This window comes from Primulina tabacum, chromosome 14 (assembly GCF_025594145.1).
Source record: "Primulina tabacum isolate GXHZ01 chromosome 14, ASM2559414v2, whole genome shotgun sequence".
In the NCBI taxonomy this organism is placed as follows: Eukaryota; Viridiplantae; Streptophyta; class Magnoliopsida; order Lamiales; family Gesneriaceae; genus Primulina; species Primulina tabacum.
Genome location: NC_134563.1, coordinates 11,665,243 through 11,687,319, shown reverse-complemented (window position 1 = coordinate 11,687,319; position 22,077 = coordinate 11,665,243). Strand labels below are relative to the sequence as shown.

At 40.4% G+C, this 22,077-nt stretch overlaps 1 protein-coding gene across 1 annotated transcript; it reads right to left on the bottom strand.

The window, feature by feature from the left end:
• Positions 1-2,902: 2,902 nt before the first annotated feature.
• Positions 2,903-6,591, bottom strand: LOC142523792 (uncharacterized). The gene is made up of 5 exons (XM_075627522.1): positions 6,374-6,591; positions 6,105-6,234; positions 5,818-6,002; positions 3,631-3,751; positions 2,903-3,328 (listed from the first exon to the last, which is right to left on the bottom strand). The coding sequence occupies exons 1-5, from the start codon at positions 6,589-6,591 to the stop codon at positions 2,903-2,905; spliced, it is 1,080 nt and encodes a 359-aa protein (XP_075483637.1).
• Between the last annotated feature and the right edge of the window lie 15,486 nt (positions 6,592-22,077).

Here is a 22,077-nt window from a genome sequence, read left to right as displayed (position 1 = left end):
TGGGTAGACCGGTTGAAAAAGTTTGATGGTAGTACCTGGCGGAAACAAGGTCTTTACCAACTCATTCAGATGTCGACTGTTGACACCACTTTCAATATAGACCTTCTTGAGGGCGCTGTAAGACTGTGGGCTCCTCCTTGTAATTCTTTCATACTTTCTTGTGGTCCCATGTCTATTACTTTGCAGTATATCCTTTGTTTCACGGGTCTTCCACTTCTAGGGAATGAATTTCCTAGTTTAGTGAATACTTTCGACTTCAGCTTCCTGGACTCAGGACCATCCCATGTGGTCTCCTCTTCGAATATCCCCTCTGGCTTGGAGCTAGCCACCGCAAAAGTTTCACTGCGGCATTTTCTGAATATGAACCTCAATGCCTTAGGGGACCTGGAAAAAACCACCATTTTTTCTGCTGTGTCTATTCTGACAAGTAGCCCTGATTTCCCCATATCCCCGCTACACGACGTGCTGAATGCTTTGCCAACCACATTCCTGGATTTTCAGGACTCAAGCTCTACGTGTTCGGAGACGTTAATTCAGGTGCAGAACTTCAAGGAGCAGAAAAAGAAATTGGATGGTATGCTTTCTGAAAGAAAAGTTGCTCTTTCTCATTTACATCAGAAAAACGAGGAGTTTGACGCCAAAGAGGAATTAGTGAAGAAACTAGAGATGGAGCTCGCCCAACACAAAGCTGATATGGTAACCCTCCTACATGACAGTGAAGTTTTGAAGGCTTCCTCAAACAGACTTAAGGTTGATATTCAAGGCCTGGGTGAAGATTTAGTGAGTCAGAAACATGCCTATCGACAGTGGGAAGACACCTTGAAAGCAGCGGAACATACTCGGGCAGAGTGCCTGTCCAAGTGGGAGGAATTGCGGCATCTTGACCTTTCTTAAGCACTAGCTTTCACCTTTACCATGATCTTGGTTTATGTTTGGCACTTTTATGTAATGTTTGGACCAAAGCGTGGTACATTCCTGATACACCGTACTTGTTTGCCATGATTTGGCTTATTTTGTTTTTGTTCTGTGAACGTTGGAAAGTGGCTAGAAAGCCCAACTCTATTGTTATAATGTCTTGTTGTCTTGGTATCTGTTGGGGATTTGTTTGCAGGTGTTCATATTTTTGGCATATTACATTTACAAGGGAAACTCTGCCAAAATTTTTCTAAAAAGTGAAAATTTAATAACGACGCAAACAAACGCAAATCAACATACATTCTCAATGAACGGCCAAACCATAAAGCTCATCGAAATTTCAAGACATGCCCTAAATGAACATCGCTTTGTCACCGATTTGGACAACTAACACAACGAGCACTTTACCCAAATTAACTACAGCGAAAATCCATGATCCAATATTTTATTTATTTACAAATGCTTATTTACAAACAAGTTCAGCAAAGAATGGCTTAAAAACTTATTCCTCTCATATTTACAAGAAACTATTTACAAGTTAGTAAGATAGATTCCAACAAAGTGGCCATCTAGCCTACTCTGTACCAAACTCTTTCGCATCCAGCTTCATGAACCCTTGGTGTCTGATATCCTCACCCAACTACTGGGGTAGTAATGCTTTAAGTACTTCTCATTTATGCACCTCCTGTGTGGTTCACCATCTAGACTCGCTAACCAGTATGCATTTCCATCCAGTACTCTATGAACTTTTAAATGGTCCCTCCCAATTGGACGACCATTTGCCGAATTCCCTGTCTTTGGATCCGAGGGGTAGAATTACCTTTCAAACTACGTCTCCCTCCTCAAATATTTTCTTATTCACGCGTTTATTGTAACTTCTAGCCACCTTGGATTTCTGAAGCATCAAAGCATTATACGTTTGCATTCTCAGCTCATCCAAATCCTCAAGCTCCATGATCATAGCTTCCGTGTAGAGCTCTGGCTCCAATTCATTCTGCTTCATCACCCTGAAAGAAGGGATCACCACCTCCATAGGCAATACTGCATCATGTCCATAAGTCAAGGTGAAAGGGCTTAGACCAGTAGCACTTCTCTTTGATGTCCGATAAGCCCATAGAGTTTCCAATAGCAGCCGGGGCCAATCTCGGGGGTTATCCTCCATCATCTTTTTCAACATCTTGATTAACACTTGGTTTGAAGCTTCAGCTTGACCGTTGGATTGGGGATAATGAGGTGAGGAATTAATCAACTGGATCCCATATTCCTCAACAAATTCCTTCATTTCTGACCCGATGAACATTGTTCCTTGGTCGGTCGTGATCGATTGTGGGATTCCAAATCTGTGAATAATATGCTCTTTTACAAATACAATAACATCTTTCTGCTCTACCTTCTTCATGGGGAGGGCTTCAACCCACTTGGTGAAGAAATCAGTAACCACAATTATAAAGGAATGCCCTTTGGATGAAGGAGGATAAATTTTCCCTATCAAATCCATGGCCCATCCCTAGAATGGCCACGGCTTTATGATAGCGTGCATCTCATCAGCTGGTATCCTCTGGATATTCCCGTGTTTTTGGCACTGTTGACACCCTCTCGAATATCTTATACAATCCTTTAACATCGATGGCCAAAAATGGCCATGTCTGCGGATCAACCATCTCATCTTGATCCCTGACTGATGTGCCCCACATATTCCTTCATGGACTTGCTGCATTACTCTCATGGCCTCTGGGAAACCTAAACATCGCAACAATAACCCATCATCCCCTTTTCTGTACAGTTCATCTTACACTAAGACATAATGTAGAACTCTCATCTTCAAACCATAATGCAAATTCTGTTCAGGATTCCTCAATGCATCCTTTATCTCATCTCTCCAATCTCCGGCGAGTTCCACATCAATATCAAAGGTGTCCACTTGTATTCCTCGTTGATAAATAGAAGGATGATTCCTCTTTTGTACCAACAAAAGTTTGTGGGTGAGCTAGGGCGACATCCTTAAACCGGAAGCAATCTGAGCCAATTCATCAGCTTCCCAGTTGTCTTGTCTTGGCACATGTTGGAATGTCACATCTTCAAAATCATCAAGGAGCTGTGAAGCAGCAGTAAAGTAAGGGGCTAACGCCAGACTTGAACATTTATATTCCCCAGACATTTGCTTCAGAACCAATTGGGAATCTCCAATAATCAACACATCTTTAGCGCCCAAATCTCGTAGAATTTCCAAACCAATCACTAGCGCTTCATATTCAGCTTGATTATTGGTGCATGAAAAGTCCAAATTAAATGACAAAGATGTCTTAATTCCCGTTGGGGAGGTTATCACGACTCCAACCCCTGACGCCTTCTCCGTAGTGGAACCATCAAATTTCAAAGTCCATGATTGACTCACACAAAACACAGGGATATCCTGTAGAGCCCAAAATCAGTACACGTAAAACACGTGCATTTATTTAAATTTAAAAAAATATCTTTATTTAAGTTTAAAAGGAATTTTTAAATTATGGAGTATTTTATTCTATGACAATTAATATTTTATTTTCCCTTAATTGTGGTGCAACTTTTGTAAATTTAGGAATATTTTATGTATTTGTTTTCAAGACTCGAGTAGTCTAAATTTTATTTGGACTACACCATATATTGATTAATTAGTTTAAACCTAATCAATATATTTAAATTATTCCTAAATTACCCTAAATCCATTCCACTTGCCTCCAATTGCAAGACTTTGTCCAAGTCTTCTCCGGAAGAAAATTCATTCCCATCAATTCTCCTCCATTTCCCCTCATTTATTTCCCTTCTCTCCTCAAGTGTTCTTGAGCTCCATTTCCATCTATTCTACCATTAGAGGATAGCAAGAAGCTCCAAATTTCTTCTTCGTGTCCGGATCGTCGAGATTTGCGAGATTTCCTACGTTTCAAGACCAAAGGCATGTATAATCTTTCGTTTTATGCATCGATCTCGTCATAGTAGATATTTTGATGTATGTTATACGTAAAAGTTTAATTATTATGAGCAAAGTTTGAGCGATTATGCATTGAATCGATTTCTGAAGTATTTTAGATCTCAAAAAGAAGTTTTTCTGTCATTTCGGTTCCTGTGTAATTTCAGTTCGTTTTCTGAAAATATTGTCAACATATAAAACGTAGAACTTTTTGATACCTTCGATTTGATAAAAAATTCATAATTTTCGGACAAGAAACGAGTGAGTTATGGTTATTTTCGTGTGACTGCTCAAACCTTTGATCTTATTAAAATGATGTTCATCATGTTCTTGAAGTTATTTGTTGCAGGCTTCGTTGGGTATCTCCGGGCTTGTGCTACTACATTTAGGTATGTTATGGGATGTGTTTAGGTGTTATTTGGTGGTTCGTTTGAGTCGGGATTGGCTTGGGATGTAATAGAAGTTGTAGGAAGCGAAACGATGTCGAATTACGGGTTATTGTTGTATTGAAGTTTCTTGTCGATGTTTGGGGATGTTTGGGGTGTTTGTTCAGGTTTGAATCAATGTAATAGCATTCTAGGATGAGTTTTGAGGTGTTGGTTCATGGTCCTTAGGCTTGGGTTGGAAGAATGAATCATTAAGTTAGTGAATTTCCACGTCCAGAGGCTACACGGACCCCTTCCCGGACCTCGACACGGAGTCCGTGTCCTTTTTCCTTCAAAAATACGAAATTTTGGTGCCTACCCGGACCCCTACACGGGGTCCGTGTACCCCGCTCTAAATTTTTTTTTTATTTGCTTCGGGATTCTATATCATGGTTTAGTACGATGGTTAAATTTATTTATGTAAAAATATAGGATTTTGTTTTGGGTTCTATATCATGGCTTAGTAAGATTATTACTACACGAGGTCAAGTTCCGAGAGATTTAGAATGTCATAAGCTATTTATTTACTTCGGTGGTGAGCACGAGTACCTACGTCTAAGCTATGAAAGATAAGTGTTTGAACTCATGTTATTATGTTGCAGCAGCGGGCCCAAGCGAGATCCAACGAATCGCTCAACGTCAAGTAAGTATGTTCGACGTGCAAAAGAAAATATTTTAAGTTTTTGAGGTATGCTAAATGTCTCGTGACCAAATTATGAATGGGTTTGGAAGTCGGTGAACGTGGCCGAGGACCTCTCCAACCCGTTAAATCATGAACGGGTTTAGATCAGGATTGGGAAGCGTAAAAGCATGAACGGGGACCAATCCACCCGTTAAAGCATGAACGGGGATCTCATGTATGTGGCAGTGGATCTTCCCTGTCAGCCCAGTACTGTGGTTTAGTATGATCAGGCGAATTTACGTATGGGTCACTTGCTTTGAAACATGCCTCTACGCAAAATTATGAAGTTTATGAATGTTCAAGTATATACAAGTATGCAAGCATGTTTAAGAAAAGTCTTATGATGATGGCACATCTATGTTTATGTATGTATGCACAAGTTTCAAGTATGTTACGTTCAGGCTTAAGTATGCAAGTTCAAGTTTCAAGTACGTACGCTCTATTTTAAGGTTTCATGTGATTTTATTACGTATTACTCGTTACTCCCAGTTTATACATGTTGAGTCTTTAGACTCACTAGACTTGATCGATGCAGGTGAGGATGCATTTGAGGAGACGAGGGGTGAGGACCAGTGAGCTGGCTTGGACTGAGCGGGAGGCTAAACCCGAGGACCGTCCATATTTTTATGAATACTTTTATGCATGTTGTTTCAAGTATTATGATTTTTATGAAGTGTTTATGATGTTTAAACGATTATTTCTTTTGGCAAATTTTGTTGTGGTTGTTTTTATTTCAAATATTTTAGACGATAAATTTATTTTAATGCAAATTTGAAATTTTATTTTGTATTTAAGAAAATTTTTATTTTTCCGCAAATTTCAAGTAGTTTAAAAGTACGGTACGTTACATATCCACTGGTGCACTGCCTGCAACATCGACCATAGGGTGGTCTGCCAGAAAATCAGTAACAGCTTGGCCTTTCATCGATTTTTGGGGGCAATAAATCAAGGTGAATTCGGCCAATGCCAGCGACCATTTGCCAATCCTTCCAGTCAAGATAGGCCTGTGAAGCATATATTTGACAAGATCCGTCTGTGAAATCACATAAACTCTTGAATGAATCAGATAATCTCTCAATTTAGTACATGAATAATATAACGCCAAACACAATTTTTCTATGACTGAGTATCTAACCTCCATCTCAGTAAGTGATCGACTAAAATAATAAACGGCCTGCTCATGATTCTCTTGGTTGTTTTGTGCCAAAAGACATCCGATAGAATCTTGAGCGGCTGATATATATAGTTTGAGGGGAAAACCACGCCTTGGGGGCATCAAAACAGGAGGTTTAGACAAATATTAATATTCTTTTATTTTATCGAAAGCTTCTTGGTGATACTTTTCCCACTTAAATTCTTCAGAATCTTTCAACTTTAATAATAAAGAAAACTCTCGAGTTTTACCTGCCAGGTTTGAAATGAATCTTCTTAAATAATTTACCTGACCGAAGGAATCTTTGCAGCTCCTTCTTAGTCTTCGGTGGCATTGCTGTCATGATAGCTTTAGCCTTATTTTTGTCCACCTCTACTCCCCGCTGGTGAACCAATAAACCAAGGAAATTCCCCGCATGTACACCGAAAGCACATTTCAAAGGATTCAGCTTCAAGTTGTGTTGTCTCATCCTTATAAAACTCTTCCTGAGATGGCCAAGGTGATCTGATGCTTTTTTTTATTTCACAACAATGTCATCGATATATACCTCCAAACACTGGCCGATCATGTCATGGAAAATGGTATTCATGGCCCTTTGGTAAGTCGCTCCCGCGTTTTTTAATCCAAATGGCATGACAAGCTATTCGAATGTGCCGATCGCCCCAGGGCATCTAAAAGCTGTCTTGGATACATCTTCCTCTTCTATTTTTATTTGGTTGTATCCTGAAAATCCGTCCATGAACGACATCAACTCATTTTTTGCCACTGCTTCAACTAACATATCAGCTATTGGCATAACATAAACATCTTTCGGGGTGGCACAATTTAAATCCCTGAAATCTATGCAAACTCGAAGCTTCCCATTCTTTTTAATAACAGGGACTATGTTTGCCAGCCATTCCGTGTATCTTACTGGACGGATGAATTTCACTTTGAGCAATTTTTCAATTTCTTCTTTTACTCTTGCTTCAATTTCCTTGGACATCCTCCTAGCCGGCTGTTGGTATGGTTTGAAACCATCTTTAATTGGTAGCCGATGTTCCACCAATTTACAATCTAAACCTGGCATATCTTCACACTCCCACGTGAAACAATCTTTGAATTCTATGAGGAGTTTTACAATTTCTCCCTTCTTCTCTTCTCTAACAAGTCACTGATATATGTCGGCTTAGGGCATTCCAAATTCCCCATATTCACCTCTTTCAAAGGATCTTGAGTCTCTGGCTGCCAATCTTCCATCTGAGCCGGAGCTAAGACTATATCTTCCAATTGTAATTCTGTCTCCTCACTGTTATCCCATTCATCTTCGAATATTATTTCAGTTCCGTCAATGTCCCACAATTCCTGAGATTGTACTTCATTCACCAGATGCTGCAATGTGGCTTTCCATTCGGAAGTTGCAAGCCACTTCCATTTCTTCTTTAGTGAACTTAATCATCGACCTCCTCAATAATAGGCCGGACCATGGGTCTAGGAGAGACCATGGCGGTGGGTTTGAGAATTTTTTCAACTGCTTCTCTTACATTTTTAGTATCCATGTAGACTGCTCCTTGCTGTTCATTCACTTTGTAATTCCGAATCTTAATAGGACCGAAGGCTCCATCATAATACCTGGCCTCTACTGTGTTGGAACTAGATTGATACGGCTGCGAATCAGCCTGTACCACTTCCACCTCATCCCCTTTCCACATCAACAGTAGCTGGTTCATGGATGATGGTACACAATGATTGGTGTGAATCCTAATCCCTCCCTAACAAAGCATGGAAGCTAGCACTAGAATTGACTACAAAAAATGCTGACAGCGAGGATCGAGATCCTACAGTACCATTCGCTGGCAACACTCCCAAAGTTTTTTGTAGATTCCCTGGTAAAAGCCGCCACAGAGACTTCAGGTAGGAATCAAGTCCTCCACATTCTTTCCCAACTTTTGAAGAATTCCGTAGGGTAGAATATTCACAGCTGAACTGTTATCTATCAGTAACCTAGACAAGGGCTTCCCGTTAACATGTGCTATAATATAGAGTGGTTTGATATGTTTAGTCATCTCACTGGTAGGTTGCTTCATCAACACTCTTGTGAAGGGCCTAAAACTCCTTTCTTGAAAATTTGCGGAAAATTAAAAATTTTCTTTTTAAAAGAACTTAAATGGCCTCATTCATAAAATCACTGGTGAATCAAGTTCAATATTTCAAAATATTGCAGCGGAAGAAAATTAAAGTTTTGCCAACAACAACGATTTAAAAATATCCAACGACTGATAAAATTGTTTGCGGAAAAAAATAACAACTGCTGCTCTGAGGTCCTCGGGTGCCAATACTGCCGACCCAAGCTGGCTCACTGGTCCCCACCCTCGGCCCTGGCCTCATCAGTACCTACAACAATCAAGTCTAGTGAGCCTAAAGACTCAGCATGCATATATCGCAGGTAACGAGTAAAAATCTGAATTTAAAATATGCATGAGTTAACCTATCCTGTCCTGAGGCATACTGAAAATAATCTGTACTGAGCAATTATAATACGTGCATAATTGAACTGGAAATCACTGTAAAAATATTTGCTCCTTGGAGCCTGTACTGAAATATCTGGTAAAATTTTCTGTTGAGATTATGTTTTACGCCTGTGGCCACTGCACTAAGCTGAACTGATCGGTAACTGGCTACCGGGGAGGCTGAAACTGAACTGAGCTGGCCGGTCACTGGCGACCGGGTGGTACCATACTGAACTGATCGGTCACTGGCGACCGTATAAAATAACACTCCCACATAGTGAATAAACCACAAGCCATATCGCATAAATCTCAAAAATAATCATTTTCTATTTAATGCACGTAAAATAATTAACTGACGTAATGAAAATTCATGTAATTTTACCAACTGGATTGGATTGGATCGTTTCCAGGCTCGCTGCAACCTAACTGTGCCATGAAAAATATGCAATAGCTTAAACTTGACCAACTACGCAATTTACGTTCAAAAGATGCGACTATGATGCCTAATGACTTCGCATTTAATCATGACTCCGAGCCAACTTGAACCGACACTGAACCAACGTATAGTCATGATTAAAATACGCTGAAAAATCATAAAATAATGCTCCTAAAATGATAGGGTCGAAATCTAGGTGGAATGGAGGCCAAAACACGAAACGCTCTTTCGAGAGTCAACTTGGCACATTGCACCGTAAATTCTCGTACGACCTCAAAAATGATCCAAATGACAAACGGTCGAAAACATGACCTTCCTAACTCAATGAGGCACTGTCCAGTCCAAGGCCATGGGCTAAAAGCCAACCAAGAACTCAAACGAGCCTCTGAACCAACACAGCAACTTGCTGTAATTTCCAGCAGCTGCGCAACTACAAGACTTGCGTTGGTTTCGAGACTATAGGCCATTAGGGGCGTGAACCACCGACCAGAGACTCTTAACAACATCCCAAGGAATGATTTGAACCATGGCTAAGGGCCCTAGGCCAGCCACAATCCGCATCACACCATAACTCAACCGAAGGGTCCAACCGAGAGCATCTTGAATGCGTGTGTAGTGTTTATGCTATGATCGATGTCTCGTGTCATTCCAATGGCCATTTGATTGACCATGGCACGATCTAGACATCTAGGATCATGATATGAACCGTGGCTAAGGGCCATAGGCCAACCAATATCCACACCAAGCAACCAAAAGAAACGAACCCAAAGCTGTCCAACCGAAGTAGCCGAAGGGGTATAGGGGTTGTTTTGACGTTTTTATTAAAAACCGATGAACCATGGACCAAGCCACCAAAAGGGCAACTTAGTCACGTCTTAGACTTGCTAGGGAAGTGATCCAACCATGGCTATAGGCCCTTGGGGCAGCCAAGATCAGGTCTTTCCTCCATGACAAGAAACTGAATTTTCGAACAACATTTTCTGCACCTATGGGGACTTGCTGTCATTCTGAATTTCCAGCAAGCATGGGGCTGGTTTGAATGGACCAACATGGTCCTAATGCATCCTACTACATGTATATAAGCCGCCTTGGGAGCCTGGAGTCGATCCAATACCTAAAACTGACAAAACAAAAGAAACCGTGAAGCTTGCCAAGGAAATCGAAAATTCTGCAGGTGTGGTTTCAAAATGTTTTGACATGGATCTCGATTTTTACTTGAATAAACATGATCATGTACTGAAAAATAAATGATAATATGACTTGATTGAGGTTTGAAAGAAATCTATACATGCCTGGTTTCGTTTCGAAAGAAAACGAACGAAACAACGACGACGCGGCACGGAGGAGGTGGAGCGCTTCTCTTTTCTACCTTACCTTCCTCTCGATTTTTCTCTCTTCTTTTTGGCTAGGTACCTCACGATTTTTCTACTGAAAATGAGTGTGAATTCACTCTGAATTTTTGAAAAGGAGAGGGGGGGAAAAATGGTTAGGAGGGTGAGGGAAGTGGGTGCAAGATTTAAGGAAGATCCAAGACCAAGTCTTCCCAAATTTGAATTTTGAATTATGGTTTGATATCAAATGAGTTGGTGGATGCTTCTAGGAGGTAGTGGCCGAATTCTCTCTTGATTCTAGACTAGGATATGTCCATTTATTTAATTAAATTGTGCTCCCAAAAATCCTAAAATTATCCTACTAATTACATGCAAAGAATTGGTCAAAGTTGATGAGTTGGAAAATGAATCTTCTAGCAACTAAGGGTGGCCGAAAAATGCATGATAAAATAAAGGGGAAGTGTTGGTTATCTAGTCAACTAATAATCCTTGAAGCCTTACTAATCCTTTAAATAATTTTAGTGAGCTAACCCCTTAATTTAATAACTTAAATGAGTTCATTTCTTAATCACCTCAAATAATTAAATTAAATCCTCAAACCTCCCTTTCTAACTTAAATGAACTTGGTTGCTAGCTAAATTAACTTCTGGAAATATTTCTCGAATCTTAAATTCTATCTCAAAACTCCAACTCCGGTCCGGCCTCACTGAAATAACTGAAATGCTAAAAATCAAACTACTGAACTGAAATAATAAAATAATTAACTTCAAATAAATGCATTTAAAATAATTATGCAATGAAGTCAATTAAATTTAGAAATCTAGAATTATGCATGGCTTATACGTAGACTGATTTACGGGTTCTACAATCCTTCCCCCCTTAAAAGAAATTTCGTCCTCGAAATTAGAACTCACCGAATAACTCAGGGTATCGACTTCTCATCTCCGGCTCAGACTCCCACGTAGCTTCCTCCTCTGAATGGTTGATCCATTTGACTTTGACTCGCTTAACCAACTTGTTCCGAAGTTTCTTCTCCTGTCTGTCTAGGATCTACACGGGTCTCTCCTCATAAGATAAGTTCGGAGTAAGCTGCAACGGCTCGAAATTCAGCACATGCGAAGGATTTGCCATATACTTCCTCAGCATGGAGACGTGAAAGACATTGTGTACTCCGGCCAGATTCGGCGGAAGAGCCACACGATACGCTAGCGTCCCAACTCTGTCGAGGATCTCAAACGGTCCAATGAATCTCGGACTGAGCTTCCCTTTCTTGCCAAATCTCATGACACCCTTCATAGGTGCCACTTTCACGAAGACATGATCGCCCACTGCAAACTCTAACTCTCTCCTCCGCTGATCGGCATAACTCTTCTGTCGGCTCTGAGCAGTCCTCATTCTATCACGGATCTTGACTACTACATCTGCTGCCTGCTGAACAATCTCTGGACCCAACTCTGCTCTTTCTCCTACTTCATCCCAATGAACAGGAGATCTACACTTGCGACCATACAGCGCTTCATACGGAGCCATACCTATAGACGACTGGAAACTGTTGTTATAGGTGAACTCTACCAATGGTAAGTTCGACTCCCAACTCCCAGAGAAATCAATGACGCAAGCGCGAAGAAGATCCTCCAAAATCTGAATAACTCGCTCTGACTGCCCATCCGTCTGCGGATGGAAAGCTGTGCTAAACAGCAACTTCGTACCCAAAGTCGAATGCAAACTCTTCCAAAATGAGGAAGTGAATCTGGGATCTCTGTCGGATACGATAGAAACTGGAATACCGTGGAGTCGGACTATCTCTCGGATATACAGCTCTGCATACTGAACCATGGTGAAAGTCGTCTTAATAGGCAAGAAGTGCGCTGATTTGGTAAGACGATCTACAATCACCCAGATAGCATTCGATCCTCTGGCTGACCTTGGCAATCCGGTCACAAAGTCCATGGTAATGTTCTCCCACTTCCACTCGGGAATAGGAAGAGGCTTGAGCAAACCTGCTGGTCTCTGATGCTCGGCCTTCACTAACTGGCAAGTCAGGCACTCGGATACAAAACGCCTGATGTCCTTCTTCATCCCTGGCCACCAATACAATAGCTGCAGATCTTTGTACATCTTCGTACTCCCAGGGTGAATGGAGTACGGGGACGTATGGGCCTCTGATAAGATGTCTGCTCGGATAGAATCACTGCTGGGAACCCATATCCTATCTCGGTATCTCACAATACCGTCGCTGACTGTATACAAAACACTGCCCTTGGCTTCATCTCTGGTGGAAGACCTGAAACAACGTCTGAGAAGACGTCTGGGAATTCACTGACTACTGGCACGTCGGATAAAGATGGATTGGGTACATCAGGCGCTGAAATAATACTGGCCAAGAAGGCCTGACACCCCTTGGAAATCAGCCTCCTCGCTTGCATGCACGAAATCATGCGAGGAAAGCTTCTCCATCTGTCTGGCTCAAATAGAAACTGTTCCATGCCCAGCGGCCTAACCAATACTGATCTTTTCTGGAAGTCAATCAGGACTCTGTTCTTTGTCAGCCAGTCCATTCCCAAAATAATGTCGAACTCTGGCATCGGGAGTAGAATCAAATCTGCATATACTAGATGGCCCTGCAATTCCAGATCGATATCCCTGATCACGCTAGTTGCTAACAGCTCTTCCCCGGATGGGACTGTCACCGAAAAATTTATATCTAGGCCAATGGACTTGATGTCCAGATGATTAGCAAAAGTCTCCGAGATAAAGGAGTGAGTGGCTCCTGAATCTATCAGTGCTGTTGTGGCTAATCTCTTAATGAAAATATTCCCTGAGATGCGTTAGCACAACAAACTAACTTATATCCCAAAAATTCTACCATAAACCTCATGCAACAAAAGACACTCAAAATTCCAACTAAACACTAGTATTCCCAATTAAAACTAAACATGCAAGGCAAAGAAATCGATACTGTACTGAATTAAATAAATTATCAGTCAAAAGGGTAGTGTCTGGGTTCGCCTCTTGAGCATGCATGGCGAAAACTCTCCCTTGCGTTGGTTGCTTCCATTGTGGGCACTCCTTCAACATGTGGTCCGTAGCCCCACATTTAAAACATTTCCCAGATCCCCATAAGCACTGACCGGGATGCTGGCGATTGCATTTCTGACACACTGGGAAGTTACCGGGCTTCTGAGGCGCCCCCTTCCTGCTGCTGGATAGGACCCTTGCCTTTCGGCGGTCCCTGATAGGGTTTCTTTCCCGGTTGCCCCTGGTAAGGTTTCTTGAACTGAGGCCTCTGATGCTGTTGCTGCTGCTGCTGCGGTGGGGCCTGATAGGGCCTCTTGCCCTGCCTGTCTGCCTCAATATCCCGCTGGTCTTGTTATGCCGCCAAAGTCCTAGAAACGGCAATTGCGTATGTAGTAGGGCCAGCTACCCTCACATCACGGCGCAAGATCGACCGCAAACCATCCATAAAATTCCTCAGCTTTGCCTGGGCATCATTCGCAATGAGGGGCACGAAGTAACATCCCCTCTCAAACCTCCTAACAAACTCTGAAACACTGCTATCTCCTTGTCGCAGCGTCATAAATTCCCTAGTCAGCTGGGATCGTACTTCCTCAGTGAAGTACTTGGCGAAGAACACTTCTTTGAATCCATTCCAGGACAACGTCGGCAAATTAACTGCCACCGACGCACTGTCCCACCAACGTCTGGCATCGCCTGCTAAAAGGAATATGGCACAACGGACTCTGTCTGCATCCTGCAGCTCCATGTAGTCAAAGATCAATTCGATGGACTTAATCCATCCCTCTGCTACCATCGGGTCAGTAGATCCCGAAAACTCCTTAGGATTCATCCTCTGGAACCTCTCATACACCGCTTCTGGTCTAGGCCTCTCCCCCGCGCCAACTGCAGCCTGATTCCTCGCAAACTGTGCGAAGAACTGAGTCATTCCTGCCAGCATCTGCGCTTGCATATCTGGCGGTGGAGGTGGAGGATTGGCTCTCTCCTCATTTCGGGTCTCTCTATCCTCTTCCCTTGCTTCTCGGTCAACCACACGTCTAGGAGGCATTCTGTTCCATCAATTACCCAACACATAAACCCACTATGCATGAACATCATATAAATGACATAGGATGCACGAAATCTAAACTCAAAACATGGATATGCTGAATCCATGATTCAATGCTTACTACATACATAATGCAAAAATTAAAACTTACAGACTTGAGGTGTGACTTCGAGAGCTTCTTGCGACTGGCAGTAGGCACAACCCTTTACAGGAACCTGGCTCTGATACCAACTGTAACGAACCGTATTCTTTACTACTTAAAATTTGCGGAAAAATTAAAAATTTTCTTGAATATAAACATCCATACAGTCGTCAACTCATCGTTCATAAAAATATCTTTGAAATCATCCACCACCAAAAAACTTGCTAACAAAATACTTGTCCCAAACATCTCTCACCGAAACATAAAAAAAAAATCAGAGTATTTTAAACTTGCATAAAAATGTTAAAATAACATGGGCGGTCCTCGGATCTAGCCTTCCGCTCAGTCCAAGCCTGCCCCTTGGTCGCCACCTCCGGTCTCCTCATAGACATCCTCACCTGCATCGATCAAGTCTAATGAGTCTAAAGACTCAACACGTATAAACTGGAAATAGCGAGTACTACATAATAAAATCACATGCAACTTTAAAATAGAACATACATACTTGAAGATTGGATTTGAAATGAACTTGAACTTGCATACGTACATAGACGTGCCATAACTTGAAAACATTCATAAACATGCTTACATACTTGATCATACTTAACCATACATGACTTCATTTTTGCGTAGAGGATGTTTCAAAGCAAGTGACTCATACATAATAAACGCCTGATCAGACAAACCACAGTACTGGGCTGACAGGGACGTATCCACTGCCACATACATGAGATCTCGTTCATAATTTAACGGGCTGGTTGGTCCCCGTTCATAATTTAACGCTTTTCAATCACGATCTAATCCGTTCATAATTTAACGGGGTGGAGAGGTCCTCGGCCACGTTCACCGACTTCCAAACCCATTCATAATTTGGTCACAAGACAATTAGCATACCTCAAAAACTTAAAATATTTTCTTGCACGTCAACATACTTACTTGGCGTTGAGGGATTCGTTGAACTTCGACCGGGGTCGTTGCTGCAACATACTAACGTGAATTCATAAGCTTAACGGGTGTAACTAAAACGTAACAGTCAAGCTTACCCACGAGTTCATACATTACCTTAGGACGTTCTAAAATTCCCGTGACTCGACATTGTTAAACATTGAACTAAACCAAGACATCAAACCTCAAAGCATGCCATAATATTCCCCAAAACTCAAGTACACGGACCCCGTGCCTAGGTCCGGCTCCCGGTCCGTGTGGGTGCGGTGGAATGACTCGTGAAGAAAAGGGAAGGCACGGACCCCGTGCTTAGGTCCGGGTGGGGGTGCGTGTAGGTGCGCAAAAGTGAAACTCGGGAAGAAGTGAGGACACGGACCCCGTGCTAGGGTCCATCTAGGGGTCCGTGTAGGCTCGCAAGGATGACACCGTGAAAGAAACAAAGGCACGGACCCCGTGTCATGGTCGGTGTATGGGTCCGTGTACCTACTGTGAACGCGAACTTACGAAAATTTTTGTACATGTTTTGCTTAACTTTCTAGACTCGATTGCACGGACTATGAATCGACACCCCGAGACCCATCCTAGCATGCTATAACATCAAACCAATTTCGTACGACATCCAAAGCAACGATGTTCACCCTATGGCACATACAATTCAAAAAACGTGGTAATCGACACCAACTCGATTCCTACGACTACTAAGGTGCTCGAGTACCTATCGACACTAAATGACATACAAAATACCAACCCAACATCATAATAATCATACTTAGACGCAACAACGATCGCCCGTCGATCCCCAACGAAGCCTGCAACAAATAAACTTCAAGAACGCATCAATATCATAATTTTCTGAAAACGCAGTTTGAGCAGTCACACGAAAAATGCCATAACTCACTCAATTTTTATCCAAAAATTTCGAATCTTATATCATATCGAAGGTATCAAAAAGTTCTACGTTTTTTGCGTTGAAAGTTTTCCCAAAATCTTGACCGAAAATTCGCAGTTTTAATAAGAACAGCAAAAACTTGGTTTAGATCTAAAAATTTTCCTTCAAAATCGATCCAAATAATTAACCGCTCAAACTACTACACATCATACATGGATTTTATGCATAAAAACAACGCAACACATACTATGACATGATCGACACAGCAAAAGAGAGATTATACATGCCTTATGATAACAAACGTTACCGAAACGGCGTCACCGAAGCGGAGATAGAAGCGAGGTTGATCCGGGACGATCGCGCAACGATTTTCTTGCCACAAAATACACGAAACCTACTGGAAATCTAGTGGGGTGGGGGGGGGGGGGGCTGCTCTAGGAACAAGAGCCCTAGGTCTTTCCTTGTTTTAACATAATAAAAATGTGAATTGTGATAGTATGTGTGTTTAGCCGATAAGTAGTGTGTGAAAAAATGTGTGTGTGTGCGTGAGTTAGGGGTGAATTTAGGGAAATAAATTACTTAAAAATAAATTAACAACTAATTAAAAGTTAATCAAGCACTAACTCACAATTTCTTGGAAATAAAATACACAGTGGTTTAAATAACTCCTTAATTAAAATAACACCCACACAATAATAAGTTTAAAAGTTTTAAACTCTCAAAATTACTAAATAAGTGCTTTAAGCTTTAAAAATGCTAAAAGTCAATAAATTATTTAAAACGCCCCGAACTTAGCTTAAAATAAAATACCACATTTAAAATTGCCACCAATCGTCACCGACTCTTTTCCTCAATCCCGCCTCGAATAATCGCCTGAAACGTGAAACTCGAAAAACATTTTAACGTGCATCACCATAAACATGAATAATTTAAAATAATGCATTTTCATAAATCATGCATGGCTAAAACTCATTTAAAATTAATTAAATGATCTAATAATTAAACAGATGCATGGGTTATATGTGTACTGAATTTGGGCACTACAATGGTTGAAGGAATTGTGATACTTGCAATAATCTCTTCCTTTTAACTCCGCCGTAGTGGGTAGCTTGTGATCTGAGGGGAATGTTATATATTTTTCCTTCACTAGGTGATCCAAAATTTCCCCCGTCTTTGATGCATCGAATGTATAGGGTGTTTGCACTGGAGGAATGTTTTTCTTGGAAAACTCTTCACTTTTGCGTTTCAAGAAAGAGACAATACGTGATCCGGAATTTGCTACTTCTGCCAATGCAACTTCCTCCACTTCCTGGAAATAAGAGCTCACTGTAGACTTTCTTTTATGACTCTCCTCTCGTAACAATTCTTCATACTCTGATACTTTGGCAGCAAGTTCATAAAAATCGCAGAATTCCATCTCTTGGAATTTCTTTCTAAGCTCAAAATCGAGCCCTCGTTGTGCCATCTTTACATATTCTGACTCGGGGAGGAAAACTCGGCATCTGCTTCTCACCTTCTTGAATTTACAAATGAAATCATTAGCAGATTCCCCGGGTTTTTGGACCACCCTTGACAATTCCTCTATACTGATCTCGGGCATTGTTCTGAAGAATTGTGTATGGAACTGCCGTTCCATATCATGCCAAGTCATAATCTAGTTCTAAGGTAGCGTTGCATACCACGTGAAAGTAGTGCTGGTCAAGGAATTGGGGAACAAACGTAGCTTGTAATTGGAAAAGTTCTCCAAATTTGCTAACTCCTCACACTGAATTGTAAACCTGGCCACATGTTCCACGCTGGATTGACCATCTTCCTCGGAGTATAACGTGAAGTCTGGAATGCGGTATCCTCTTGGATAAGGGTTGTCACGATCCACAACATAAGGATACGGTTTATGGAATTCTGGTAGGTTGATTGGCGTCACTCCTGGGCCATACAACTCTTGGATAACATCACGTACCGTCTCAAAATCCAACACTGGAGTTTGTCGTAACTGGTGAGGAGAATAGAATGCCCCCCGAGTGTTATTCCCCGAACCTGGCACTGAATATCCACGCATTCCCCCATCACCATACATCCCTTGATGTAAGTTAGGAGACGTAACAGATAACATATTACCAGCCATTTGTTTACTGTTACTGCAATTTTGAAATTTTAACCCCGATTCCTCATCCCTTTTGTGCGGAGGAGTGTACCTTCCTTCCCTGACAGATTCAGGAATCAGTACTTCTCCCAAGCGGTGATTTTCGCCTGCTTGAGTAATCCTTGATCCTTGGCCTTGGTCTTTAAATAGTTTATCATTTTCTGATGTGACACCCTCTCCTTTTGCAGACTTCCTCCATTCCTTCACGTCTACCACAAATTCCATCATAACAGTAGCGAAATCTTGGGTCATTTCTCTGAGATCACTGCGGATATTCTTTTCCATAGTCAACATGAAGTTTGTTGAAGTTCCATCACCACCGAAAACAACAACTCCTTCCTTCATAGTCTCTTCTTCGAACTGGTGAACAAGTCTTTCAACAGTTTTTCCATCTGCATCAGTTTCCTCTTCCTGTGAGCGATGACCTTTCCCCTGCGATGGAGGAATTCCCTCATTTTTCTCAGTACGCTTTGTAGGCATTTGGTCCCACCGGGCGTGCCAATTTGTTTATCACAAAAATTGCGGGTGTGCCAGGAACGTGTTTGTGCCAAAGTTGTGAAATAATCCGACTTCTCTATCAAACGTTGCGACTCTCGATTCGATCGTTCGTTCTAATTCCTTCGAAATGGCTCCAAAAATATGAACACGAAATGAGGAGTATAATGAAATTAAAGGAAAAATCTATAAACAACATCAACATTCATTATGCTGTTATAAATTCGAACAAAGTTTTTACATAAAATGTGGAAAGACATACTAAAATCTATAGAAAAAGATTGCTGGAAATGGAAGTAAACAACAGACAAATGAGAGAAAATTCTGCAAAGAGTTTGCTATTGATTTTTTGTGAATTTTGTCGAGAGCTCTCTCTGATCCTTCCTTCTATTTTTGTCGTGCCCCACATGGAAGTTTCAACCACATTCCACGATCACTCACGTTGGATCGTGGCTCAACTTCTGCCTGCCATTCTTCCTGGGCTAGAATATTTGGGCTTCTGAATATGGGCCTCTGAGTAAATTTTGGACACAACACTATGACTATAGGATTTTAACTTGCCTAAAAACTGAGGGGGAAATTGAAAAAGACGAGTTCAAATTATTGTACTTCATACTTTTTGACGTGTAAAATTGGGGCAGCTACAAATAAATTTTGTTCTTGACAGTTAGTACATTTTGGCCTCTAATTGGTTAGAATTCGGTAATATAATTTTTTTTCCTCATTTAACCCTTTTCTGGTCTGATAAATATAAAAAAATAAATTTATTGTGCTAAAATAAAAATTATATATATAACACAATTAATTGTCAACTTCAGGGAGGGAACCGCCCCAAAAGATTGGGTGTGCTCCAAACCGGATCTCAATTTTTCTATTAGTATAAATAGTGTATATGTTATTTTATCCCACTTCAAAAGTTTGGTTTAGCTTACAAAATAATTATTGAGAGTAACTCAGCCTACTAACTCTTCGACAAATTAAGTTCTACTTTGTCTTGTGCTTAAAAGATCAAATTTTATCTGTAAACATGTACCGATCCATGGAAGCTTATGGGAAAATCTTTTATTTCACGGTATTGATATTATTGTCCATGTAATTTAATTTTTTAAAGCGGTTTTTTTTATGTATATTCTTGAAATATAATATCTATTTATGAGCTGAGCAGATCTCTTGTGAGACGGTCTCACGAATCTTTATCGAGTCAACCCTACCGATATTCACAATAAAAAGTAATATTTTTTCATGGATTACTCAAATAAAATATCCGTCTGATAAAATACGATATGTGAGATCGAATCATATAAGTTTTTATCTTATGAGCTTTGCTCATATCTGTTCAAGCAAGAGAAAAGAAAAGATTGCATTCAATATGTATTCGTTCCTGCAATTGTCTTTTACTATTTTGTTGATTAATTATTCTGTCTCGTTTTTACAGCAGACATTTTTTTTCCGATTTCATGAAAAATATAATATTAGGCATTTATAGAACATTGATATTCAACTTACAATATAGATTTGCTTTTGATTGTATATTATTGATTTTATATCTAAAATTCATTCATAAATTATATATTTTTACTTTTATTTTATTAACTTTGTTACGCAAACCACTTTTCGAACATTAAAATTATTACAAGATTGTATTGTAATAATTGTTGTATATTAGTGAAAGAATAAAAAAAATAATTTTTTTTATAAGAATACAAGAAAACATTGTGCATGGTATCGCAGAGCACTAACCCTCACGCCTCACCTCCATATTTTCGCTCTTAGCCTAGACTCTAAGGGGGCGTTGGTTTATGGGATTAGATGGGTTTATAATTTTTAAACCCACCTAATCAAGCATTTGGTACGATTTTTATTTAACCAACTCAATTCCTCTTATAAATGATTAGGTTGTATAAGGTGTGATAAAATAATCACTCCTCACCCCCTATGATTATTTATCCAACTCTTAATCCATTCTACTTTTCCAATTTTACACTTCTCTTATATCCAAACGCACCGTCACGGCCGACCGCCGCCGACGACTGCCGGCCGGCCGCCGCGGGATGACGACCGCCGACAATCGTCGGCCGACGTCGCCTACTGCCGGCTGACCGCCGGAATACCGCACCCGTCGCAGGTCGACCGCCGCCTACTGACGGTCGACCACCGCCGCCGCCGGCCGCCCGACCACCACGCCGTCGCCGCCGCCGGAGTAAAGAAGGAAAAAAAATAAATGGACAATTTTGTCATTTCATCAAAAAATTCAAAATTATCCCACACTTAAAAATCTTATCAAACAAAATACAATTTTACATTATATATTATATTTCTATCACAATCATTCTTTTTATCATTTACGTATTAATCATTAATTTATTTTATCCTCCAAACCAAACGTAATTTAATATTTTTCTGGACCGATTCCTTGTAATTTTATTGCAACTAATTACTTATTGTCTTATTTTAATGCCATTGTTTATATATAAAAAAAAAATATGTTGCAGCCATCGAGCGAGGACAACAGTAGGGCAGCAGATCTATTCGTCCAGAAGTAAATGCACGTCAACGACAACGAACAACCAATTTGCCTTTTAATAAAGATCGACTAAAATATTGTGTTTTATTTAGATTTATTTTATATCAATTTTAGTTCTATGGATTCATCTGAAGAAGTCAAAACGACTTGACTTCAGCACAAATCCAATTTCCATTTTAATTTTTTTTAAAAAAAGTTTATTATTCAATTTTTAATATTTATTTATTCATCTAATAATTTTATGTCCCAATATAACTTTCTTAATTTTTGTTTTTATTTTGAAAGGATTCCAAATGACTCTCTGAGACTTACTGTAAAAGTCAAATTTTGGGAAAAAAATGCATCAAACTTTTTAAATGTAGCAAGACTTGGACTCATTGGGTAACTAATGCTGTGAAATTTTATACTTATTTTATTTGAATAATTAGTGGAGTATAAAATTCCACGTGGGAATGTCTGATAGGGAAGTTGGTGTGCCTATTTAAATCCCCATGTTTC